The 26,930-nt window shown below is 41.9% G+C and overlaps 2 protein-coding genes across 4 annotated transcripts in view; one reads left to right on the top strand and one right to left on the bottom strand.

Annotated features, from left to right (window-relative positions):
- The window catches only part of LOC116374833 (glutathione hydrolase 1 proenzyme), a 28,380-nt gene extending 24,339 nt beyond the window's left edge, over window positions 1–4,041 (top strand). For both annotated transcript variants that reach the window (XM_031830180.1, XM_031830179.1), the window contains exons 9-13: window positions 805–992; window positions 1,225–1,352; window positions 1,500–1,612; window positions 1,751–1,864; window positions 1,991–4,041. In XM_031830180.1, coding sequence (XP_031686040.1) covers window positions 805–992; window positions 1,225–1,352; window positions 1,500–1,612; window positions 1,751–1,864; window positions 1,991–2,137 — 690 coding nt within the window. In that variant the 3' untranslated portion in view covers window positions 2,138–4,041. The remainder of the gene's footprint in view (window positions 1–804; window positions 993–1,224; window positions 1,353–1,499; window positions 1,613–1,750; window positions 1,865–1,990) is intronic.
- Window positions 3,899–26,319, bottom strand: LOC116374836 (anaphase-promoting complex subunit 5-like). Of its 2 annotated transcripts, XM_031830185.1 has the most exons (10): window positions 26,097–26,319; window positions 25,659–25,795; window positions 9,356–9,484; window positions 8,942–9,075; window positions 8,665–8,739; window positions 8,354–8,475; window positions 7,304–7,411; window positions 7,063–7,210; window positions 6,658–6,820; window positions 3,899–6,522 (listed from the first exon to the last, which is right to left on the bottom strand). In XM_031830185.1, the coding sequence occupies exons 6-10, from the start codon at window positions 8,467–8,469 to the stop codon at window positions 6,371–6,373; spliced, it is 687 nt and encodes a 228-aa protein (XP_031686045.1). In that variant the 5' UTR covers window positions 8,470–8,475; window positions 8,665–8,739; window positions 8,942–9,075; window positions 9,356–9,484; window positions 25,659–25,795; window positions 26,097–26,319; the 3' UTR covers window positions 3,899–6,370. The 2 variants fall into 2 exon arrangements, with proteins under 2 accessions (XP_031686045.1, XP_031686046.1); XM_031830186.1 differs by lacking the exon at window positions 25,659–25,795.
- Between the last annotated feature and the right edge of the window lie 611 nt (window positions 26,320–26,930).

Genomic DNA, 26,930 nt, shown 5'->3' with positions numbered 1-26,930 from the left:
CAGAGATGGTTGTCCTTCTGGAAGGTTCTCCCATCCCCACAGAGGAACTCTGGAGCTCTATCACAGTGACCATTGGGTCCTTGGTCACTTCTATGATCAAGGGCCTTCTCCGCCGATTGGTCAGTTTGGCCGGGCGGCCAGCTCTAGGAAGAGTCTTGGTGGTTCCAAACTTCTTCTATTTAAGAATGATGGAGGCCACTGTGTTCTTGGGGTCCTTCAATGCTGCAGAAATGTTTTGGTATCCTTCCCCAGATCTGTGCCTTGACACAATCCTGTCTCGGAACTCCACGTACAATTCCTTTGACCTCATGACTTGGTTTTTGCTGTGACTGTCAACTGTGGGACCTTATATAGGCAGGTGTGTGCCTTTCCAAATCATGTCCAATCAATTGAATTTACCACAGGTGGACTCCAATCAAGTTGTAGAAACATCTCAAGGATGATCAGCAGAAACAGGATGCACCTGATCTCAATTTTGAGTCTCATAGCAAAGGGTCTTTATACTTACCTATATGTACATTTCATTTTTTATACATTTGCAAACATTTCTTAAAATCTATCGCTTTGTCATTATGGGGTGTTGTGAGTAGATTGAGGATTTTCTCTTTTAATAAGGCTGTAATGTAACAAAATGTGGAAAAGGGGAAGGGGTCTGAATACTTTCCGAATGTGCTGTATTTGACTTAAAAATGGTTTGTAGTTGTTTACTGAACATGCTCTATAATCACATGCTATTGACTGCTGTTCAACATTGCCAGGAGAAACTAATTCAATTCCTATTTGATGATTTTATCTTCTCTCCAGCTCATCTACAACATGACCTCAGACTACTTTGCTGACGGGATCAGGAGCAAGATCACAGATGACACCACTCATCACCACAGCTACTATGAGCAAGATTATTTTGTCCCAGACAATCATGGGACAACACACCTGTCTGTCATAGCTGAGGATGGAAGTGCTGTGGCTGCCACCAGCACAATCAATCAATAGTAAGAGTCCTACAAGGCAAGACCTCCTCTGAGACAATAGGACTGATGAATACATAATGCTACAGGGTAGATTATAGATATCAAGAGACAGATCCTTAATATAGTATACATGTGCACTCTAAACAAACTTTGTTGCCGAAGGTCTTACAAAGAATCTTCTATTTGCATTTAACCCAAAAATAACATGTAAAGGTTACTTAACTCCTATAATAACTATCATTCCTATCTTCAGTTTTGGCTCAAAAGTCATGTCCCGATCAACTGGCATCATTTTCAATGATGAGATGGATGACTTTAGCTCTCCATACATCACCAACGGCTTTGGAATCCCTCCATCTCCTAACAACTTCATCCAGCCTGGTGAGAATAGGAACTGAAATCAATATCCTTATTGCTGGTAGGCTACTGAAAGTTCTCAATTTACACATGGTTCCAATTTGAACCTTGGCTGGTTTGTTTTCTGAGAATACCCTTTGGACGGAAGATTGATCTACCTTTCATTTTTAGGTAAAAGGCCTCTCTCTTCTATGTGCCCAACTATTATCTCTGACAAAGATAATAGAGTGAAAATGGTGGTGGGAGCCTCTGGTGGAACAAAGATCACCACAGCAACTGCCCTAGTAAGTTTAGATCCATGCACATAAATGTACTCTCTAAAACAGATATAGCCTATACTAACACATGATATCCATCTATCCTTACATCCTGATATTGTGATGAATCAGAGTACAAGAAGCTTCCTTTTCTCATTTACATAGGTGATTCTGAATACCTTGTTCTTTGACTATGACCTCAAAAAAGCTGTGACACTACCTCGAATTCACAATCAACTCAACCCAAATATGACTGTAGTGGAGTACGACTTTGAAAAGGTGGGTAATTCTGAACAATATTGCATCGTATATTGTTGAATTAAAAAAAAAATGGTTTCTTAACTCTGGACTTTAATCTGTGTGTGTTTATTTCTGTGTTTATGTATGTGCGTGTTTGTGTAAAAGAGTGTATTAGATGGCCTGGAAAAGAAGAACCATGTAACAGAGCTGCTGATGACTCCTGATTCAGTGGTTCAGGCGGTGGTGAGACAGGGGGAGCGGCTCTGTGCCGAGTCCGACTCCAGGAAAGGGGGCTATCCAGCGGGCTACTGAGTCTTACCTCAAATCAAATCAAATCAAATGTATTTATATAGCCCTTCGTACATCAGCTGATATCTCAAAGTGCTGTTCAGAAACCCAGCCTAAAACCCCAAACAGCAAGCAATGCAGGTGTAGAAGCAACTACAGCTTATAGTTGATGATGAACTTACTTCCATAGATTGCTCAAATGCACAGCATGTGCTCCCTTGTGAATTTAACAGCAGCTCACCCATAGATATCGGGTTCCAAATAGTAGGATTATATTTCTATGCGCTTACCATTGTCTATTATTGCTGCATACTGTTCTGAACCCCTGATGGCCCCTGTGACTAGGGAATCATCAAATCAAATCACATTTATTTATATAGCCCTTCGTACATCAGCTGATATCTCAAAGTGCTGTACAGAAACCCAGCCTAAAACCCCAAACAGCAAGCAATGCAGGTGTAGAAGCTAGGTGGCTAGGAAAAACTCCCTAGAAAGGCCAAAACCTAGGAAGAAACCTAGAGAGGAACCAGGCTATGTGGGGTGGCCAGTCCTCTTCTGGCTGTGCCGGGTGGAGATTATAACAGAACATGGCCAAGATGTTCAAATGTTCATAAATGACCAGCATGGTCGAATAATAATAAGGCAGAACAGTTGAAACTGGAGCAGCAGCACAGTCAGGTGGAAGTTGAAACTGGAGCAGCAGCATGGCCAGGTGGACTGGGGACAGCAAGGAGTCATCATGTCACCTCACCTCTTCCTTCCCAAACCTGGAGTGTACCTCCATAAAAAGGCAGGGATAGAGCTAAGTATCTGGAAAGACACGAAAACAATGCCTCCTCAAGGTGACACAGCCACTCGCTTTCTTCAGCTGAAATTCATTTCAAGACGTGGAAAATGACTTTACTCCACATCAATACCTCCTCCCTTCACACCAAATAATCTGCGGCATTTCTGCTTTTATTTCAGCATTACTCATTATTTATTTTTGTGTTTTGAAAAAGAAGTGAGGTTGCAACTCTGAAAGTGGCATTTTTTAAATCCTAGCTGTATCAAGAGATCATCATTATCAATTATCCTGAAGATGGAAGTTTATTAATGCAATGCAGTGGGGTAGCAGAAAGCTGGACTGCAACTTTAGTTTCCTGCTGGATGTAAATACCAATGGGCCAGAACTTTATGGACGCCATGAATCTTCTGATATACATTATGAAATAGTTTGCCTAGGAAGTATTAGCCAACATATTAGTCAATTACTCTGTGATGATGAGCGATCATTCTGTTTGACAGAAAAAGAGCCATTTATCTGAGATTTAAGGAAAGCAATGTTTTAGGGGAGAATATGAACACCAATATGGAAGGTTGTCAAAGTAGTTTGTCTGACCATTGAACAAATCAAATGTAGAGACATGACTGTTTTATCTCTCCATCAAGGAAAAATGGTCTGTATGTTTTAACCTCAGGCCTTAACCTCAGGTCTTAACTGGTCAGGTTGCTATATCTGTTGGTGCTTTATGGGTTGGCTAAATCACAAACATATCTGGCAACCAGGCTACAGGTCTACCTGCCTTATGAAGATGTTGGTCACAGGTAGCTACATTTTTCCTTTCATGAGGAAGCATATTCTGATCTGTTAACTGAAAACTGTGATTTCTGTTTTTCTGATTTCATCTCAACTCTGACCGTTGCCCATGGGGGCCTATTGTTAACAAAGGCTCAAATATGGCTGCCATTTAACTATTCAAATGGTACTTTTACATTTTTTGTGATGCAGAATGTTGAGAAAAATACAAATTGTTCATGTTTAATATGGAGTAAGACCATAGCAGTACAGTGAATGTATAGTGTATTTTACATTTGCAGATATATATTTTTAAACATGCATTGTTCAAATGCCATGCTTGTTATTAAAATGTTTAAAATGAGATATATTTTACATTAGTCAGCCTGTTCCCCATATTCTTAGAGGCATCTTTCTCTGCATCGATACCTGTAACCAAAGAACTGATGAAAAATGTACACAATAGATTAATAACAGCTACATGATGTCTAAACAACTGACTGAAGTACAATTTTACACCTAAAACCTAAAAATTGGGCTTGACTTCCTTCAATAGTCTGAAGAACAAAATACAAAGCAGCTTCCTTCTGACAAATCTTAGCAAGATGTGGCATTTGGCGCCAGCTGGGGCTTTTACAAAAGCCTCCAAATGGATTATTCACTGAAGCAATTTCTTCCATAGACCAGTGATGCATAGGAAGCTACGTAGCCGACTCAGGCTAAATGCTTCCTCTTTATCAAAGTGTGTTCTTCTCCTTTATTAAGACACTTTATGTTGATGTTTTCTTTATTTTGGCAGTTACCTGCAGTTGCTGAGTAAGTCAACTCTACTGTGCACAGAGATGTGACTGCACACTAAAGTCCATCTATGGTAGTATCCTGTCGTCTAGGCTACAACAAGTATCCTGTCGTCTAGGCCCTATTGAATGTGGCCTGAGACACTATCTGCGTACTCTCTACTCTCTGCTTCCCTGTAAGAGCAAGAAGATCCATATTCATTCAGACAGAATTCAGCCTGTGGGCAGATGGGAAATGATGGCTAATGAAGCTGTATATTACATACAAAAATAGCAAAGCAAGGGTTTTTCAATCCTTTGACACAGCTCATCTAACTGTGCTAATAGAACATTTCCCAATCCCCTGACTAATGTGATACTCTTGACAGCACAGGCCTGAACAGAGTATAGTGTCAATGTTGATGCACAGTGCTCACATACAGGGCAGGCCAATGGTTCAGAGGACATTTAGCGTCACTAGGCACATGCCCCATCTAGTGTTGCCTGATGAAAAGACATCCCACGGCTGCAGCTCACCCTCTCCATCTCGCTCTAGATATATCAACACACACACACAAGAGCAGAGTGAACTATGCAGTGTGAGTCTGTGTGTATTTACACAGACGGTCTCTGTCCCGTCTCCTGTCCCATGGAGGCCCATTATCTACTGTATTTGTTTATAGAGCGAAGTGACATGTAGCGTATTTCAGACCCCGCACACGGTCTTAGAGTACTTCTTGTGCAAACATACCAATAAACATCTGGAACAAACCTACATGGTAAAGTTTAGACAGATAGGGCAATGGAACATACTTTCTTTTTGTCTAATGTAAGCCGTTGACGTCAACCAAAAAAGGCTCAAGTAACGATGACAATGCTTTTTTTCATGTAAGAGGGACATGCAGAACATTCTCAAAAACCAGCCCACTCAAATGTTAAATATGACATAGGCTTTCAACTTAATTGGTTCTGTACCTCAAAAGCTTAGAGACCCAGAATGTAATATTTGAAGGCTCAGGGCTATATCACCGTGTCAATGCTTTGTTTCAGTAATAAAACTTCAGTGTTTTCATACCAATGTTAGGTAATGTTTTAAATGTTATTAGGCTAAGCTTCTTCTGTATACAAACCAAAGGGCAATTCAGGATATTGAAAATGTCCTAATATTTCATAATACCTGATCTTGGATCAATGCCATTATGAAGAGATAATGTCAATATAATGGCGCTCATGACTAGCACTGACTGAGATGCTGAATAACTTAACCCAATATAAAAATTATCACTCTCAGTTGGCATAAATCTACACCAGGCTAACAAAAACAATGTGCAGTGTCATTGTCAGCTTAGTTCTCAGATTGTCATGTTATGGCACACACACAAAGATATCATTTCAAATAATCTCAGGACTATTACATTGATGTGCGCATATCTCTGGGAAATCTTTTCCTTTGCTAAAAGTTTTTTTCCATTGGCATGCTTCCAGTTGAAGAAAAATCACAATGCTCTCTCTAAAACATACTCATCTTCTGCCCGGCTCTGATTTGATATTACACTCACTCATATCGTGGTAACTCCGACAGCTGAGATGCATTAAACCGTTCCTCATTCTCTAAGAATAGATGAGAACACGGATCCTCTATGCTTAGATATCTCTGTATATTTATCTTTGAGCTATGATGGGATCTCACCACTGGGACTTTGAAGAACATGATGATAAATGACAAAATGCCCATACCATCACAGATGCTATAATTGCAGATGCAAAGACAAGTCCTCCATCTCTATAGTCCAGATCATCCTACAACAGAGGCTATGACTACCTCTAAAGAATCTGAATAAAGGATAAACTGTTGTATAACGGTATGTATGCTGAAATTCAAATACTATGTGGGTGCTACTCAAAGAGGTGGTGTGGCGGCATCTAGGTTTCCATATCGAGGCCTCTGGATCCTGCACAGTCCACTACCTGCAGCCGGGCCTGCAGGTAGTGGACATCACGGAGACGCTCCTTACAGTCCAGCATGGAGAAGTAGGCTGCAGCCTCTCCCAGCGATTGCACAGCCAGGCCTAAAGCTGGAGGGAGACAACAGGGAGGAAGACTCTGAACGACTCCTGTCTGTGTACTTACATGACAAAGTAATTGTATCCACAAACATGTACATTTGAGGTAGTGAGTGATATTAAGTTTGTGTTGGGGGTGTGTGCTACCTGCATGCCTCTGGCCATTGGACCGGGTCCCAGCCATGGCCATCTGACAGCGGGCTGCCAGGAGCAGAGCTCTGCCCTTATCCATGACCGCTCCGTGGGCCAGGATGGGCTCCATCGCCTCATGAAGGACACCCAGAGCCTGCTCCGGCACTCCCAGCATCAACTGAACAGGGGGAAGGAGAACACAAACTATTGGGAGTTTTTAAATATAACCCAGTATGAATTTCCTTGTTTTCCTTGTTTTTCTAAATGTGGGAGTTTACTTGGCATACAATATGCAGTTCTGTCTAAGTTAAGGGGTTTAAAGATGTGTGTGTTAGTATGTGTAGGGGTTTGAGAGAGTATACGATGGTGTGTTTGCCATAACAGGGTTACATATTGCATGTGCGCGTCTGTTCTGCTGACCTGAGTGAAAGCCAGGTGAAGGATGGTCTCGGAGGCCAGGGCCTGTAGGTGGTGCTGTCTGGCCAGGGCCAGGGCCTGCAGCAGGAGAGGAAGGGCTGTGGCAAAACCTGACGACTCCCAATGCAACTCAGCTGTGACCAGCATCACCCTGCACAAGGCATACCAATATGTCTAAAACACATAACTGATAAACAACCCTTACCCCAAAAATATGGAGTCTGTTGTTTCATTTAGAGCCTACCTGATGATCATCTCTGTGTACTTGGTCTTCTCGCAGTACAGCTGCAGCCTCTGTAGGATACTGTATGCTTCAGTAGTCCGGTTCAAGGCCTTCAGCACTTGAGCTTTCCTGTTAACACGACAGATATACACATGGGTCGTTCCACGAAAAGAATGCGGTTTGCGTCCCTTTAATATTTTAAGTAGAAATTGTCCACCAATATTGCATTTTTAAAGCATGTTCTATGAAATGAAGTGCCCTTTAATATAGACCACCTTCACTAAATCTGTCCCTTCGTCAACACCGTGTCACTTCTAGGAAGATTTCAACCCACACACCCCCAAAATGTATACTAGTTTCCCCATCATTGTAAAACCCTGGTTATTTTGTTACTTGGACAAAGTTATTCCTGAAGATTATTATTTAATGTGATTAGTGATTCATTTACGTCTGTCACACATTATAATTGAACTCAAATTTTAATCTGGTGAAACTACTTCATTTAAAAGATTGTTTCAAAAGAAAAATTTAACATTAATAGTTAAATCATAGTGTAAAAAAAGCAGGTGATCTGGTTCTACTCTTTTTGGCAATTTTCTGGTGTTCTGTGGTGGAAAACTGAGCGTGTCGAGAATAACATGTCAACCCTGTTACCCATAGATAGACAGGCTTGAAACGTTTCAGCAATGTCACATTTTTTTGTGGAGCTTACATTCAGTTGCCCCTCCCTGAGGTACATAACAAGCTTTCATTGTGCCTGTCACAAGAGGATTTGTGGCTGATTTAATATGAAATCATCAACCCTGTTACAGTCAACCCTGTTCCTTTTTCTGCCACTTAGTATAGTCTTATTTATTTGCATCTCTTGAGATGGGAAAAAGTGTGTTTCATCAAGTTGAACATGTGCTCTTTATGACAATGTTCAAATGAGGTGAAATCAAAACGTTTTTGGGGACCAAGTTACACTTCTCAAAAGCCACTGAATTCGTGGAAAGCCCCACATACAGATAGCTACAGCACTGGAAGACTGTGTAAAGGTGTTCTATGTTCTGAGTCATGACCATTCCTTACCTATAAAGACCCTCAGTTTTGTTCAAGGCAGCAATGGCTGTGACATGGGGCTCTGCAAGGTGGTATTTCCCATCATTCATAGCTCTGTCAAACTGGATCTTGAGGTCACAGAGCATCCACAGCTGGGTGACAGAACACAAAACATTAGAATGAACAGCCCACTTCATACCAGCCATGTCAGTGTCATCGCCTTTGAAAAGAAGACAATGGTGTTTCTGTGTACCGCAGCAATAGGAAAGTGCTAAACATGGGGATTGAGGCCAAGTCTAAAGTTGATGGATAGAGAAGAGCAGGAGTTCAGAATGGCTCACCTTGGCATGTTGGGTGTGAGGTGGGAACTGCTCCTTCAGATGCTTCAGGACCTCAGACACAGCCCCATACAGGCCCTGGAGGGAGGGAGACAGGAACATGTAACTGGTGCAGGCCTCACTCACAGCCGACACAAGTGCACATCTCCTGAGCTTTAATTTGGATCACATCAATGGTTAGGAAACGGCCCTGAGTGACTAAATGAGCACGGAGGGAGACGTGACAGAGGGACTGAAGCCAAAGAGAAAGAGGTGGGATGAGGTGTACCAACTACAGTACCTGCTCAGCATGAAGCTCAGCCAGGTGGCAGAGGGCCACAGCAAAGGCCTCTGTTGTTCTGCTGGACCCCAAAGTTAACCTGCTCCAGGCTATTCATGTTCAGGAGGAGCTGGGCCTGCTGCTGAGCCATGGTGCTGGAAGAACACATAAGTTCAACAGGACATGAATGTTGGAGACATGCAGTCAGTGAATGTGTGTTGGATTAATTCAATTAGTCAAGACTGGATATCAATAATTGACAGTCACTCTTTTTTTCTTACCAATCGATTTTTTTATCCACACTTTTATTTTGCAATGTCAATATGTATTTGTTATCAATGTTTTGGCATCAAACTGGTGGCAGTTCTGAAAAAGTCAACAACAAAACATTATGCCATTGTTGATTAGATGCTTTTGTCACTAATTAGATCTTACCTTCTTGGGACACTGCATCTCGCGAGCCAGGCTTAGCAGCAGCTCATGGGAGATGGGATCCACCAGGTTGAGAAAAGCAGCGTTCTTATATAAGATGTCATTTAGGGATGTTCCTTCCAAGCCCAGATCCTGCCAAATCAGACAAGAAGAGGCAGTATTACTCAAAGTGCCATTAAGGCCACATTTTTTACTCTTTGTACTATTTGAAAACAATTAATTGTGCACAAAGAGCAGCATTATCACAGACACATGATGATGATGATGATATATTATGAAATGATGATTAAATCGACAAATGTGTTTGAAGTGCAGGACTAGCTGGATGTATACGGTATAAAGAGGATGTTGAGAAGTTCCAGCAATAATAATGTCATGCCACAGCATTGCACAGTCTGCATCTTTTAACTTTAGTACTATGGTGTCCTTCTGATGAATCCTGCAGTATATGAGAGTGCAATAAACATGATATGATGGATGAGCATTTGGTTACTCTTTTGATGTTTAATGCAGCATTTTGTTTAGGTCTGCCATTGCACAATACATTCTCAACATTAGACTAAAAACAACTAATCTATGAATGGCGCAGACACATTTGTGAGGGCAGACAGACACTGAAATAAATGATTTGCATACACCTTTTAAGCCGCAAATGAAGAAGTAGGTAAGGAGAGAAAATAGGGAACTGAAAATGAAAGATTTTCACAGGCTGCATAGAATAGCTGTTCCTGAGTCCTCTACAAAGGCCTAATTAGGCTGTGTATGTGAGGGGTAGAGATTGGACGCGCACATAGAGAGAGCTGAGAAATGAAAGACATGAGGGATGGGAACACACACACACACAACCAAAAGTATTGATTGCAATGGACAGTTTAGGAGGGAGGCTTCCAGCCACCCCTTACTGACTTCCCTTTTAACAAGGGCACCAGTTTATACAAACAAGACAACACATGGGTGGGAAGTTCCTTCTCTTTTTTAGAGAGCAAAGGTCTAAAAAAATACTTCCTTTCTGTGTTGCTTGTGTTTGTGGCCCACATCTGATCATCTCAGAGGCAGACATTGAAACAGGATCAATACGGATGTAACCACACCACACCTGAAGCAACGAGGAGTCCTTTTTAATGAGATATTGTGAAGAATAGACTTTACTACCTTACTGCAGACGCAACATTACGAACTCAGTTGACTATACAGGTACATTTTCATTCTTCAGTTGTTACAGTAACTCTCACCTAACTATAGCATGTCTACTAACTTTACAGTGGATGATGGATCACCTCTTTTAATTGAGTTACAAACCAAAATATAATTGAGACACGTGCCGATTTGCAATAGCCTGAACGCTAATAACATGAGTCTTATTCAATTAAACCAGAGCTAATTTAAAAGAGGGTCCCCTGTGATGTGGCTGTCATGCAGCTTTGGCACTCTGGGTTATCTCCTTGCCTTGATTAAAGAGATTCTACAATCTCCTCTGTCAAGTCTTCAGCGTAATTAACTACAGATTGGACAACCTCTGAAACAGAGAGGAGCTTACGATTGAGCTAACAAACAGGACTATCAGATGTACTGTTATAGCGCATTAATAGTCATGTTATCATACCTCTGGTATTCTTATAGAAATGACTCATTTTCAGCTGATAACATGCTTTGAAATCCTGATCCGTCCCTAGAAACATGATGCATAGATAGTGAATAAATAGAGCCAAATCCAAACATGACAGAATGGATTATACTTGGGAATTTTCAAGACATCTTGTAATTCCTTTGTCTTAGCGTGATACTAACCATGACTAAGCATGTTGTGTAGCAATCAGTGAACTACTTGTAGTTCAACTAGTAATTTAACTACATTTTGCAGTAGCTTGGTGGTACTGGAACTAACTTCAAATCAAAGTTTATTTGTCAAGTGCGCCGAATACAACAGGTGTAGACATTACAGTGAAATGCTTACCTACAGGCTCTAACCGTTAGTGCAAAAAAAGGTATTAGGTGAACAATAGGTAAGTAAAGAAATAAAACAACAGTAAAAAGACAGGCTATATACAGTAGCGAGGCTACATACAGACATCAGTTAGTCAGGCTGATTGAGGTAGTATGTACATGTAGATACGGTTAAAGTGACTATGCATATTCATCATATATGCATAGTCACTTTAACCGTATCTACATGTACATACTACCTCAATGAATGTTGATGAACAGAGAGTAGCAGTAGCATAAAAGAGGGGTTGGCGGGTGGTGGGACACAATGCAGATAGCCCGGTCAGCCAATGTGCGGGGAGCACTGGTTGGTCGGCCCAATTGAGGTAGTATGTACATGAATGTATAGTTAAAGTTACTATGCATATATGATAAACAGAAAGTAGCAGCAGCGTAGACGAGCGTCGGAGCCGGTGTAGTATGATTCAATCTTAGCCCTGTATTGATGCTTTGCCTGTTTGATGGTTCGTCGCAGGGCATAGCAGGATTTCTTGTAAGCTTCCGGGTTAGAGTCCCGCACCTTGAAAGTGGAGGCTCTAACCTTTAGCTCAGTGCGAATGTTGCCTGTATAATCCATGGATTCTGGTTGGAGTATGTACGTACATTCACGGTGGGGACGACGTCCTCGATGCACTTATTGATAATGCCAGTGACTGATGTGGGGTACTCCTTAATGCCACCGGAAGAATCCCGGAATGTGTTCCAGTCTGTGATAGCAAAACAGTCCTGTAGTTTAGCATCTGCTTCATCTGACCACTTTTTTATAGACCGAGTCACTGGTGCTTCCTGCTTTAATTTTTGCTTGTAAGCAGGAATCAGGAGGATAGAGTTGTGGTCGGATATACCAAATGGAGGGCGAGGGAGAGCTTTGTACGAGTCTCTGTGTGTGGAGTACAGGTGATCTAGAATTTTTTTCCCTCTGGTTGCACATTGAACATGTTGATAGAAATGTGGTAGAACTGATTTAAGTTTCCCTGCATTAAAGTCTCTGGTCACTAGGAGCACCGCTTATGGGTGAGTGGTTTCCTGTTTGCTTATTTCCGAATACAGGTGACTGAGTGTGGTCTTAGCGCCAGCATCTGACTGTGGTGGTAAATAAAGTAGTCAGCTTCTTGATATGCCACACCTGTCAGGTGGATGGATTATCTCGGCAAAGGAGAAATGCTCACTAACAGGGATGTAAACAAATTTGCACCTAAAATTTGAGAAGAATTAGCTTTTGTGCACGTGGAATATTTCTGGGATCTTTTATTTCAGCACTTTACATGTTTTGTTTATATTTTTGTTCAGTATAGACATTTTTGCACATTGATTGAAACTGAAATATTTAATTTACATAAGTATTCACACACCTAGGGCTATGGCGGTCATGAAATATTTCAGCCTGAGATTGTCAAGCAAATAACCCAAGTCAAATCAAATTTCAAATCAAATTTTATTGGTCACATACACATGGTTTGCCAATGTTAATGCGAGTGTAGCGAAATGCTCGTGCTTCTAGTTCCGATCATGCAGTAATATCTAACAAGTAATCTAACAATTTCACAACAACTACCTTTTACACACAAGTGTAAAGGAATGAATAAGAATATGCACATATAAATATATATATGAGCAATGGCCGAACGGCATAGGCAAGATGCAGTAGATGGTATAGAGCACAGCAAAGTGGCATTGTTTAAAGTGACTGGTGATACATTTATTACATTCAATGTTTAATTATTAAAGTGGCTAGAGATTTGAGTCAGTATGTTGGCCAGCTGCCACTCAATGTTCGTGATGGCTGTTTAACAGTCTGATGGCCTTGAGATAGAAGCTTCTTTTCAGTCTCTCGGTCCCAGCTTTGATGCACCTGTACTGACATCGCCTTCTGGATGATAGCGGGGAGAACAGTCAGTGGCTCGGGTGGTTGTTGTCCTTGATGATCTTTATGGCCTTCCTGTGACATCGGGTGGTGTAGGTGTCCTGGAGGGCAGGTAGTTTGCCCCCGGTGATGTGTTGTGCAGACCTCACTACCATCTGGAGAGCTCTTACGGTTGTGGGCAGAGCAGTTGCCGTAAAAGGTGGTGATACAGCCCGTCAGGATGCTCTTGATTGTGCACCTGTAAAAGTTTGTGAGTGTTTTTGGTGACAAGCCACATTTCTTCAGCCTCCTGGGGTTGAAGAGGCAGTGTTGCGCATTATTCACCACGATGTCTGTGTGGGTGGAACATTTCAATTTATACCGAGGAACTTAAAACTTTCCACCTTCTCCACTACTGTCCCGTCAATGTGGATAGGGGGGGTGCTCCCTCTGCTGTTTCCTGAAGTCCACGATCATCTCCTTAGTTTTGTTGACGTTGAGTGTGAGGTTATTTTCCTGACACCACACTCCGAGGGCCCTCACCTCCTCCATGAAGGCAGTCTCGGGATTGATTGAATATGTTCGTAAAAATACCAGCCAGCTGGTCTGCGCATGCTCTGAGGACGCGGCTAGGGATGCCGTCTGGGGGTTAACACAGCCTTGCGAGGGCTAACATGTTTAAATATTTTACTCACGTTGGCTGCGGTGAAGGAGAGCCCGCAAGTTTTGGTAGCGGGCCGTGATCGTGGCACTGTATTGTCTTCACAGCGAGCAAAGAAGTTGTTTAGTTTGTCTGGTAGCAAGACATCGGGGTCTGCGACGGGGCTGGTTTTCTTTCTCATGATTGACTGTAGACCTTGCCACATACCTCTCGTGTCTGAGCCGTTGAATTGCGACTCTACTTTGTCTCTATACTGATGCTTAGCTTGTTTGATTGCCTTGCGGAGGGAATACACTGTTTGTATTCGGTCACACTGTTTGTATTCGGTCATCCGGTCGCCTTGCCCTGATTAAAAGCAGTGGTTCGCGCTTTCAGTTTTGCGCGAATGCTGCCATCAATCCACGGTTTCTGGTTGGGGAAGGTTTTAATTGTCGCCGTCGGTACAACATCTTGCACTTGCTAATAAATTCGCTCACCGAATCAGCGTACACATCAATGTTGTTGTTCGACGCTATCCGGAACATATCCCAGTCCACGTGATCAAAGCAATCTTGAAGCGTGGAATCAGATTGGTCGGATCAGCGTTGAACAGACCTGAGCACGTGCATTTCCTGTTTTAGTTTCTGTTTATAGGCTGGGAGCAACAAAATGGAGTCATGGTCAGATTTGCCAAAAGGAGGGCGAGGGAGGGCTTTGTATGCATCGCGGAAGTGAGAGTAACAATGATCCAGAGTTTTTCCAGCCTGGGTCACGCATTCGATATGCTGATAAAATTTAGGGAGCCTTGTTTTCAGATTAGCCTTGTTAAAATCCCCAGCTACAATAAATGCAGCCTCAGTATATGTGGTTTCCAGTTCACATAGAGTACAATGAAGTTCTTTCAGGGCCGCCGAGGTGTCTGCTTGGGGGGGATGTACACGACTGTGATTATAATCGAAGAGAATTCTCTTGGTAGATAATGCGGTCGGCAGATGATTGTAAGAATTCTTGGTCAGGTGAACAAAAGAACTTGAGTTCCTGTATGTTGTTATAATCACACCACGTCTCGTTAATCATAAGCCATATACCCCCGCCCTTCTTCTTACCAGAGAGATGTTTGTTTCTGTCGGTGCAATGCGTGAACGAACCAGGTGGCTGTACCGACTCTGATAACGTATCCTGAGTGAGCCATGTTTCTGTGAAACAGAGAATGTTACAATCTCTGATGTCTCTCTGGAAGGCAACCCTTGCTCGGATTTCGTCTACCATGTTCTCAAGAGACTGGACATTGGCTAGTAGTATACTCAGGAGCGGTGGGCGATGTGCCCGTCTACGGAGCCTGACCAGAAGACCGCTCTGTCTGCCCCTTCTGCGGTGCCATTATTTTGGGTCACCTGCTGGGATCCGATCCATTGTCCTGGGTGGTGGACCAAACAGAGGATCCGCTTCGGGAAAGTCGTATTCCTGGTCATTATGTTGGTAAGTTGCTCTTATATACAAGTTGCTCTTATATTCCTCCAAGCTGTATGTAATAAGACTCAAGATTTCCTGGGGTAACAGTGTAAGAAATAATACATAAAAAACTAAATACTGCATCGTTTCCTAAGAACACGAAGCGAGGCGGCCTTCTCTGTCTGCACTAGTCACGGTAACTGACCATTAATTAACATAAACACACTTAGCATCTCCTGGTTTCCAAACCTTTGGAACATCTACATTTAAAAAGTCAAATCCATGTAAAATAGCCTACACCATCACACTAAATGAATTATTTAATTTAGACAGGTCTAAAGAAGCATGATATGAAGAAAATGTAGTCTATTTCAGAAGAACAGAAAAGCTTACTCTGAGTTATGTCCTTATGTTAGGCCCTGATCTGAATATGCCATGCCACTAATTCATTTAGAAGACAAGATTTGCTTAGAACTCCATGACAGTATTCTATATTATTTTATAGTATGAAGAATACAATTGAACAATAAACAATAAAAATAAAAATGATATTTTCTCCAAACAATTTGAGAAAGTGCACACATGCTATTCTGTGTTGAACGGTTAACAAAGTAACAGGTACTCCTATATGCTTAATTTAGTTATTTATGTAACTTTAGTTGTGATAAAAATGTTGGGTGATATGTTTTGATATTTAATACATTCTAAGGCTGCGTAATGAAACTCTAATGATGATTTGAAAAAAGTTGCATGAAAGGCATGAGCTCTGCTTTGATTTTTGCGTAGGCTGTACACATTTCATCAGTCCCTCATTCACAATTTGACAAGCACTTGATAATGCCTCTAATTTCCCGGCTGCATCCCCTTTGTGTGTCCTTAATGCCCCCTAAAAGAATTCATGCCTATAATAATTATAATTATCTTGACACTCTGCTCTGCATATCTATGCCAGTTAGGCTCTACACCCGTTGTAAAGTGGATTAATGTGCTTTATTTTAAGAAGTTATTTGGCCACTGTAGTTGTGATACAAACCTAATCAAAACATATAGACCTATGGGCTAGGCTACATGAGTTGTGTGAATTTGATTTGAATTTTTTTTTTTTCGCAAAACAAAGCATGTGGTGTTTCTTGCCTTAAACTGGGCATCATTCACATGTGATAATATAGAATCAACAAGTGATAGGCTAATACTGTGACCCATCACAGTATTATTGATTTAATCTTGTCTTTACATATACTAAATAATGTGTGATATTTGCTTTGATTTAGAATGGACCATTATCATGCACCTGTCTTAAAACAGGGGCAGTGGAAAAAAATACATGTCTTCTATGCACTTAAATAGCAAATGGAGGACACTTATCCCGTAGTTCATTTTCATGCCAGCCAGGTAGGCTATACTCCTGTTATAAAGAGAAGCAATGTGCTTAATATTAGGAAAGTTGAGAAATAAATATAGTAGGCCTAGCCTATAGAAAGCTGATTGGATCCTCCTCTTTTTAATAGAGACCATCACTTTGTTTTCTCAACCAATTGCATTGCTTGAGAGCTTGGAGAAGCCTAATTACCATGGCTAAACGGTCACGTGGAATTTGACTGCCTCACGACTCGTCACCGCGGTATGGACCCCATAACAACCCTGCACACACCTGAGTCAATGCTTTGTAGAAACCCTTTGGCGGTGATTACAGCTGTGAATCGTTTTGGGTAAGTCTCTAACAGCTTTGCACACCTGGATTGTAAAGTATTTGCCCATTATTAATGTTTTTATTCTTCAAGCTCTGTCAAGTTGATTGTTGATTATTGCTAGACAGCCATTTTCAAGTCTTGCCATAGATTTTCAAGTCGAGTTCAGTTACAACTGTAACTAGGCCACTCAGGAGCATTTGGCCTTGTGTTTTAGGTTATTGTCCTGCTGAAAGGAGAATTCATCTCCCAGTGTCTGGTGGAAAGCAGACTGAACCAGGTTTTTCTCTAGGATTTTTCCTGTGCTTATTGCTTTACTCCGTTTCTTTGTATCCTAAAACACTCGCTAGTCCTTCCCGATGATAAGAATACCCATAACATGATGCATCCACCACAATGCTTGAAAATATGGAGAGTGGTACTCAGTAATGTGTTGTATTGGATTTGCCCCACACAACACTTTGTATTCAGGACAAAAAGTTCATTTATTTGCCTTTTTTTTTGCAGTAATACGTAACTGCCTTATTGCAAACAGGATGCATGTTTTGTAATATTTGTTTCTGTACAGGCTTCCTTTCTTTCACTCTGTCATTTGCATTAGTATTGTGGAGTAACTACACGGTTGTTGATCCATCTTCAGTTCTCGTATCACAACCATTACACTCTGTAACTGTTATCACAATGGTGAAATCATGGTGATAACAGTTACCATGGTGAAATCCCTGAGCAATTTCCTTCTTCTCTGGGAAATGTTAAGAAGGACACCCGTATCTTTGTAGTGACTGGATGTATTGATACACCATCCAAAGCCTAATTAATAACTTCACCATGCTCAAAGGGATATTCAGCAACCGCATTTTTTATTGTTACACATCTACCAATAGGCGCCCTTTGAGAGGCATTGAAAAACCTCCCTGGTCTTTGTGGTTGAATCTGTGCTTGAAATTGTAGTACTCAATTGAGGTACTTTACAGATACTTGTATGTGTGGGGTACAAAGGTGGGGTAGTCATTCAAAAATGATTGAACAAGGAATGCAACTTATTATGCGATTTGTTAAGCACATTTATACTGCTGAACTTAGTGAGCTCCAAAAGCCTTTGGACAGTGACACATTTCGTATTGTTTTTTCTCTGTACTCCAGCACTTTGGATTTGAAATTATACAACGACTATGAGGTCAGAGTGCAGATTTTGGGACAAATTCACTTATACGTGTATTAAAGTAGTAAAAAGTAAGTTATTTGGTCCCATATTCAAAGCACGCAATGACTACACCAAGCATCTGACTCAACACATTTTTGGGATGCATTTGCTGTTTGTTTTGGTTGTGTTTCAGATTATTTTGTGCCCAATCAAAATTAATGGAGTCCCTCTTAATGTAAATAAGTTCCTAAACACTTCTACATTAATGTGGATGCTACCATGATCACGGATAATTTTGAATGAATCGTGAATAATGTTGAGTGAGAAAGTTAGACGCACAAATATCATACCCCTAACACATGCTAACCTCTCACCATTACAATAACAGGGGAGGTTAGCATTTTTGGGGGGACTGTTATGTGTATGAAAATAGAACTAACAGTAAATTCAGTAGGATAAATCGATCCGCTAATACAGCACTAGTAAAGCCCCAGTGCTTCTGAGATTCTTCAAAGTTGCCACCCTTTGCCTTGATGACAGCTCTGCACACTCTTGTCATTCTCTCAACCAGATTCATGAGGTAGTCACCTGGAATGCATTTCAATTAAACGGTGTGCCTTGTTAAGTTAATTTGTGGAATTTCTTTCCTTAATTCAGTTGAGCCAATCAGTTGTGTTGTGACAAGGTAGGGGGGTATACAGAACATAGCCCTATGTGGTAAAACATCAAGACCATATTATAGCAAGAACATCTCAAATAAGCAAAGAGAAACTACAGTCCATCATTATTTTAAGACCAGAAAGTCAGTCAATGAGGAACATTTCAAAAACTTTGAAAGGTTCTTCAAGTGCAGTTGCAAAATCCATCAAGCGATATTATAAAAGTGGCTCTCATGAGGACCGCCACAGGAAAGGAAGACCCAGAGTTACAGTACCTCTGCTGCAGAGGATAAGTTCACTAGAGTTACCAGCCTCAGAAATTGCAGCCCAAATAAATGCTTCACAGAGTTCAAGTAACAGTCACATCTCAACATCAATTGTTCAGAGGTGACTGCGTGAATCAGGCCTTCATGGTTGAAATGCTGCAAAGAAACTACTACTAAAAGACACCAATAGGAAGAAGAGACATGCTTGGGCCAAGAAACAAGAGCAATGGACATTACACCAAGTCCAAATTTGAGATTTTTGGTTCCAACCGACAATGTCTTGGTGGACGCATTGTAGGTGAACGGATGATCTCCGCATGTGTGGTTCCCACAGTGAAGCATGGAGGAGGAGGTGTGAGGGTGCTTTGCTGGTGACACTGTCTGTGATTTATTTAGAATTCAAGGCACACTTAACCAGCATGGCTACCACAGCATTCTGCAGCGACACGCCATCCCATCTGGTTTGCACTTAGTAGGACTATCATTTGATTTCAACTAGACAATGAGCCAACTCACCTCCAGATTGTGTAAGGGCTATTTGACCAAGAAGGAGAGTGATGGAGTGCTGCATCAGATGACCTAGCCTCCACAATCACCTGACCTCAACCCAATTTAGATGGTTTGGGATGATTTGGACCGCAGAGTGAAGGAAAAGCAGCCAACAAGTGGTCAGCATATGTGGGAACTCCTTCAAGACTGTTGGAAAAGCATTCCAGGTTAAGCTGGTTAAGAGAATGCCAAGAGTGTGCCAAAATGTCATCAAGGCAATGGGTAGCTACTTTGAAGAATCTTAAATATAAAATATATTTTGATTTGATTAATACTTTTTTGGTTACTACATGATTCCATATGTGTTATTTCATAGTTTTAATGTCTTCACTATTATTCTACAATGTAGAATAATAGCACCCTAATAGCACCCTCAGAATAGCAGCACCCTCAGCACCATTACTTCCCGAGGCAATGCTTTTATCCCGTTTCCCTCTGTACACAGACCACATTTACAGTTGATGTCGGAAGTTTACATACACTGTAGGTTGGATCCATTAAAACTAATTTTTCAACCACTCCACAAATTTCTTGTTAACAAACTATAGTTTTGGCAAGTCAGTTAGGACATCTACTTTGTGCATTACACAAGTAATTCTTCCAACAATTGTTTACAGACAGATTATTTCACTTATAATTCACTGTATCACAATTACAGTGGGTTAGACGTTTACATACACTAAGTTGACTGTGCCTTTAAACAGCTTGGTAATTCCAGAAAATTATCTCATGGTTTTAGGAGCTTCTGATAGGCTAATTGACATCATTTGAGTCAATTGGAGGTGTACCTGTGGATGTATTTCAAGGCCTACCTTCAAACTCAGTGCCTCTTTGCTTGACATCATGGGAAAATCCAACAAAATCATCCAAGACCTCAGAAAAAAATTGTGGACCTCCACAAGTCTGGTTCATCCATGGGAGAAATTTCCAAACGCCTGAAGGTACCACGTTCATCTGTACAAACAATAGTACGCAAGTATATACACCATGGGACCACGCAGCCGTCAAAACTCTCAGGAAGGAGACTCGTTCTGTCTCCTAGAGATACTTTGGTGCGAAAAGTGCAAATCAATCCCAGAACAACAGCAAAGGATGGCAGCATCATGTTGTGGGAGTCCTTTGCTGCAGGAGGGACTGGTGCGCTTCACAAAATAGATGGCATTATGAGGAAAGCAAAATTATGTGGATATATTGAAGCAACATCTCAAGACATCAGTCAGGAAGTTAAAGCTTGGTCGCAAATGGGTCTTCCAAATGGACAATGACCCCAAGCATTCTTCCAAAGTTGGGGCAAAACGACTTAAGGACAACAAAGTCAAAGTATTGGAGTGGCCATCACAAAGCCCTGACCTCAATCATATGGAACATTTGTGGGCAGAACTGAAAAAGCGTGTGCGAGCAAGGAGGCCTACAAACCTGACTCCGTTACACCAGCTGTCAGGAGGAATGGGCCAAAATTCACCCAACTTATAGGAAGCTTGTGGAAGGCTACCCGAAACGTTTGACCCAAGTTAAACAATTTAAAGGCAATGCTACCAAATACTAATTGAGTGTACGTAAATTTCTGACCCACTGGGTGAATTAAATAAAAGCTGAAATAAATCACTCTACTATTATTGTGACATTCTACATTCTTAAAATAAAGTGGTGATCCTAACTGACCTAAGAAAGGGAATTTTCACGAGGATTAAATGTCAGTTGTGAAAAACTGAGTTTAAATGTATTTGGCTAAGGTGTATGTAAACTTCAGACTTCAACTGTATATACTTTCTATACTATTCTACAGTATCTCATTCACTTAATAATGTTTACATATCTTGCATTACTCGTCTCATATGTATATCCTGTTTTCTATACTATTCTACTGTGTCTTAGCCTGTTCCGCTCTAACATTGATCATCCATATGTACAGTGGGGCAAAAAAGTATTTAGTCAGCCACCAATTGTGCAAGTTCTCCCACTTAAAAAGATGAGAGAGGCCTGTAATTTTCAAAGGTACACTTCAACCATGACAGACAATGAGAAAAAAAACATTTCTGCATCATTGAAGGTCCCCAGGAACACAGAAGCCTCCACCATTCTTAAATGGAAGAATTTTGGAACCACCTAGGCTCTTCCTAGAGCTGGCCGCCCGGCCAAACTGAGCAATTGGGGGAGAAGGGTCTTGGTCAGGGAGGTGACCAAGAACCCGATGATCACTCTGGCAGAGCTCCAGAGTTCCTCTGTGGAGATGGGAGAACCTTCCAGAAGGACAACCATCTCTGCAGCACACCACCACTCAGACCTTTATGGTAGAGTGGCCAGACGGAAGCCACTCCTCAGTAAAAAGCACATGACAGCCCACTTGGAGTTTGCCAAAAGGCACAAAGACTCAGACCATGAGAAACAAGATTCTCTGGTCTGATGAAACCAAGATTGAACTCTTTGGCCTGCATGCCAAGCGTCACATCTGTAGGAAACCTGGCACCATCCCTATGGTGAAGCGTGGTGGTGGCAGCATCAAGCTGTGGGGATGTTTTTCAGCGGTAGGGACTGGAAGAGTAGTCAAGATCAAGGGAAAGATGAATGGAGCAAAATACAGAGTCCTGCTCCAGAGCGCTCAGCACGTTAGACTGGGGCGAAGGTTCACCTTCCAACAGGACAATGACCCGAAGCACACAGCCAAGACAATGCAGAAGTGGCTTCGTGACAAGTCTCTGAATGTCCTTCAGTGGCCCAGCCAGAGCCCGGACTTCAACCTGATCAAACATCTCTGGAGAGAACTGAAAATATCTGTGCAGCGACGCTCCCCATCCAACCTGACAGAGCTTGAGAGGATCTGCAGAGAATAATGAGAGAAACTCCCCAAATAAAGGTGTGCCAAGCTTGTAATGTTATTCCCAAGAGGACACGAGGCTGTAATTGCTGCCAAAGGTGCTTCAAAAAAGTACTGAGTAAAAGGGTCTGAATACTTATGTAAATGTGATATTTCAGTTTATCCTTTTTTATACATTTTCTAAAATGTCTGAAAACCTGTTTTTGCTTTGTCATTGTGGGGTATTCCTTGTAGATTGAGGGGGAAAAAATAATTTAATCCATTTTAGAATACGGCTGTAACGTAACAAAATGTGGAAAAAGTCAAGGGGTCTGAATACTTTCCGAATGCACTGTATATTCTCGGACTTCAACATTGCTGGTCTTAATATTTCTATATTTCCTAATTCCATTATTTTACTTTAACTTTTTTTTAAACGTTTATGTGTATTGTTAGGTATTACCACACATTTGGAGCTAGGAACACAAGCATTTCGCTACACCTGCTAAATATGTGAATGCGACAAATACAATTTCAATTGATTTGGATGGGTAACTTTCTTCAACAGTTCTTTTACCATCACCTGGTTAAAATTATGTTCCTAGAGACAATATCTCTCTCATCATCACTCAATGCCTAGGTTTACCTCCACTGAATTCACATCCTACCATAGCTTTGTCTGTAAATTATGCCTTGAATCTATTCTATCGCGCCCAGAAACCTGCTCCTTTTACTGTCTGTTCCGAACGTACTAGACGAACAGTTCTTATAGCCTTTAGCTGTACCCTTATTCTACTCCTCCTCTGTTCCTCTGGTGATGTAGAGTTTAATCCAGGCCCTGCAGTGGCTAGCTCCACTCCTATTCCCCAGGGGCTCTCATTTATTGACTTCTGTAACAGGAAAAGCCTTGGTTTCATGCATGTTAACATTAGATGGCTCCTCCCTAAGTTTGTTTTATTCACTGCTTTAGCACACTCTGCCAACCCGGATGTCCTAACCGTGTCTGAATCCTGGCTTAGGAAGACCACCGAACACCCTGAAATTTCCATCCCTAACTATAACATTTTCCGACAAGATAGAACTGCCAAAGGGGGCAGTGTTGCAATCTACTGCAGAGATAGCCTGCAGAGTTCTGTCTCACTATCCAGGTCTGTACCCAAACAATTCGAGCTTCTACTTTTAAAAATCCACCTTTCCAGAAACAAGTCTCTCACCGTTGCTGATTGCTATAGATCACCCTCTTCCCCCAGCTGTGCCCTAAACACCATATGTGAATTGATTGCCCCCCATCTATATTCAGAGATCGTGCTGTTAGGTGACCTAAACTGGGACATGCTTAACACCCTGGCCATCCTACAATCTAAGCTTGATGCCCTCAAACTCACACAAATGATCAATGAACCCACCAGGTACAACCCCAAATCTGTAAACACAGGCACCCTCATAGATATCATCCTAACCAACTTGCCCTCCAAATACACCTCTGCTGTTTTCATCCAAGATCTCAGCGATCACTGCCTCATTGCCTGCATCCGTAATGAGTCTGCGGTCAAACGACCACCCCTCATCACTGTCAAACGCTCCCTAAAACACTTCAGCGAGCAGGCCTTTCTAATTGACCTGACCCGGGTATCCTGGAAGGATATTGACCTGATCCAGTCAGTAGAGGATGCCTGGTTATTCTTTAAATGGGCCTTCCTCAAGATCTTTAATAAGCATGCCCCTTTCAAAAAATGTAGAACCAGGAACAGATATAGCACATTGTTCTCTCCAGACCTGACTGCCCTTGACCAGCACAAAAACATCCTGTGCAGTTCTGCATTAGCATCGAATAGCCCCCCTGATATGCAACTTTTCAGGGAAGTTAGGAACCAATATACACAAGCAGGAAACCCTGTCACCACCAATTTAAAACCACTATAATTGAGAATTTCAATAAGCATTTTTCTACGGCTGGCCATGCTTTCCACCTGGCTACCCCTACCTCGTTCCTGTCATCACTCTTTGACCGGAGTGCAGTCCGGAATCCGTCTACTCACTCTCCTGCTGTAATAGCCGAGGTCCATTACAGAGAATGGGCTGGCAGTAGGGAGGAAGACATTAGGGGAAGAGAGAGGGTGAATGTGTAGCTCTAATGGGTGCATTAACAGCAGAGAGTGGAGGTGAGACCCTGCCCTGTCCATACCAGGGGATAAAGGGGTGGGATGACCGGGAGGAAGCACTCACACCCACAGTCCCATAAGACAATAGGAGCAGAAGAGTAGTCATCCGGTGACCTGTCAGTAGAAGAGACTGTACCGTGAGTTAGGTGGACTGTGGTGGGGGTATTGATCTGGGCTGTGCAGACATCCAAATAATAACTGAGAATTGCCATTTGTGCTTCGTTTCAACCCAATGCAAGATATTGTAGTGGCAACTAAACCTTATTTTAAGCCATTTATGGACAAAACACAGTCGACATGACATAGGTCACAATTAAATTGACCAAATCGAATGCAGGTTTTCCAACAAATGTCAATACTAAACACATTATATTATCATTACATAATTATGGGTGGAATGGCATAAGATAATGTAATGAAATAGGAACACTTTATTAATAAAGAAATCAGCTTTAATTCTACAGACAGACACTTAGTAGTGGTCCCATGTTTAACACCACTGCTGTTGCACATATAATTCCCTATTTATGAGAATAAATAGCAGAATCACTCTATCCCACAAGCTGGTCCAGCATCCTGTTTCTGGTATTATTAGAAACTCTGAAAAGTGCATGCACTCAGACAAGTCTGTGCAATATGTTATGTTTATCATATTGTGATATTGTTCAAGGTTTATTTGAAATAGCAGCAGCACCTGTGGTGCCATGGAAATGACCAGATGCCAGGGATGACAGTGAGAGTAGTGGGCCTAATAGTTTACAAACACCTCCTTCAAAAACAGGTCAATAGTAGGAGCACCCGTGGCCACTGTATGGGTGGGTACACTACTTCAAATGTAGGTTCAATAATGTAGAGGAGCTCCTGCATAAACGGACATTTTGGGACTTATCCACGACAGTATAAATTACCCATGCTGCATATGATGCAAGGTTTATATATCTGTTCGAAAAATTCTAATCAAAATTGTTGGAATGGGACAGACAATACACATGGCGACAAGCAGTGCCGTGATGACAGGCATTTGCCATCAAAGCAGATCGATGCACATTTGCGCGATGTAGGCCTCCTGTGCGCAATTTTGATCGATTCATACGCAATAATTCCAATGTAGATAGTTTGTCCTTACCTTCCTCAATAGTTTAAGCACGTCGGTTGCCTGATCTATCCTGCGATCACGGAGCAGCTTTTGTATCTCTCGGATCCATGCCACTCGCCTCACGTAGGGGCTGTGATTGGACCGCCTCAGCATCCCCGGCAGTGTATCTGATTTCGGCATCATTGTAAACAGAAAGTCGCCGCCTTGAATTCTACCTCTGTCGCCTTCTCCTGTGCTGTTAAGAATCTTGCAACGCCTTTTGTAAAATTCTCATTGTCCAGACTACTCTGTCTACTTAATCTAGAACCCATATTTAAGTGTTTATATCGACAGTATTTTACAATTGCGCAATGCAACCATAATACTGTCTAAACTCAGAAATATACCCCAGTTCAATAGCCCATATGTTATTTGTAGCCTATTGCCTATTATTGTTGACAGCAACACAGCACAATATTCCTGATTTACCTGTTACCGGATATTCAACGACTGTCTGTTGTGCCCGTGACACATTTACGAGGACAGAGGAATGCTCTGTTAATTTTATGATCTCTGAAGGTCTCGTGCCTTTACGCTGTTGTTTAGGTTTGTGCAGTGTTGCAAGGCAGACACCAGAATCGTGGCGCGCATAACCAATCACAGCTTTCTTCTGCCATTGCGCGCTCTTCGAAGTTACGACACGCCCTTCTCACGACTTCAATTTAGGAAGGTGCATGGTATGGCCACTGAGTGCACAGCCTTTATTAAGACACACCAGTTATGAATCAATTCTACCACCTTATTTAGGCTGCTGTGACAGTGCACTGTATTTGCATTAAACCTTTTGCAGCATTCATATGGATGGCATGGGGGTTGTTTGTTTTAAAAATTATCAGTGAGACCAGTTTGGGTTGGGGCCACAGTGCTTTATTGTCTTACATTCATGGTAAGTTGGTGGTTGAAGATATCCCTCTAGTGGTGTGGGGGCTGTGCTTTGGCAAAGAGGGTGGGGTTATATCCTTCCTGTTTGGCCCTGTCCGGGGGTGTCCCTCGGATGGGGCCACAGTATCTCCTGACCCCTCCTGTCTCCAGTATTTATGCTGCAGTAGTTTATGTGTCGGGGGGCTAGGGTCAGTTTGTTATATCTGGAGTACTTCTCCTGTCCTATTCGGTGTCCTGTGTGAATTTAAGTGTGCTCTCTCTAATTCTCTCTTTCTCTCTTTCTTTCTCTATCTCGGAGGACCTGAGCCTAGGACCATGCCTCAGGACTACCTGACATGATGACTCCTTGCTGTCCACAGTCCACCTGACTGTGCTGCTGCT

This window comes from Oncorhynchus kisutch, linkage group LG8 (genome assembly GCF_002021735.2).
Source record: "Oncorhynchus kisutch isolate 150728-3 linkage group LG8, Okis_V2, whole genome shotgun sequence".
Taxonomy (NCBI): Eukaryota; Metazoa; Chordata; class Actinopteri; order Salmoniformes; family Salmonidae; genus Oncorhynchus; species Oncorhynchus kisutch.
Note: the sequence above shows the minus strand (reverse complement) of the source record. Positions and strands in the feature narration are given on the sequence as shown.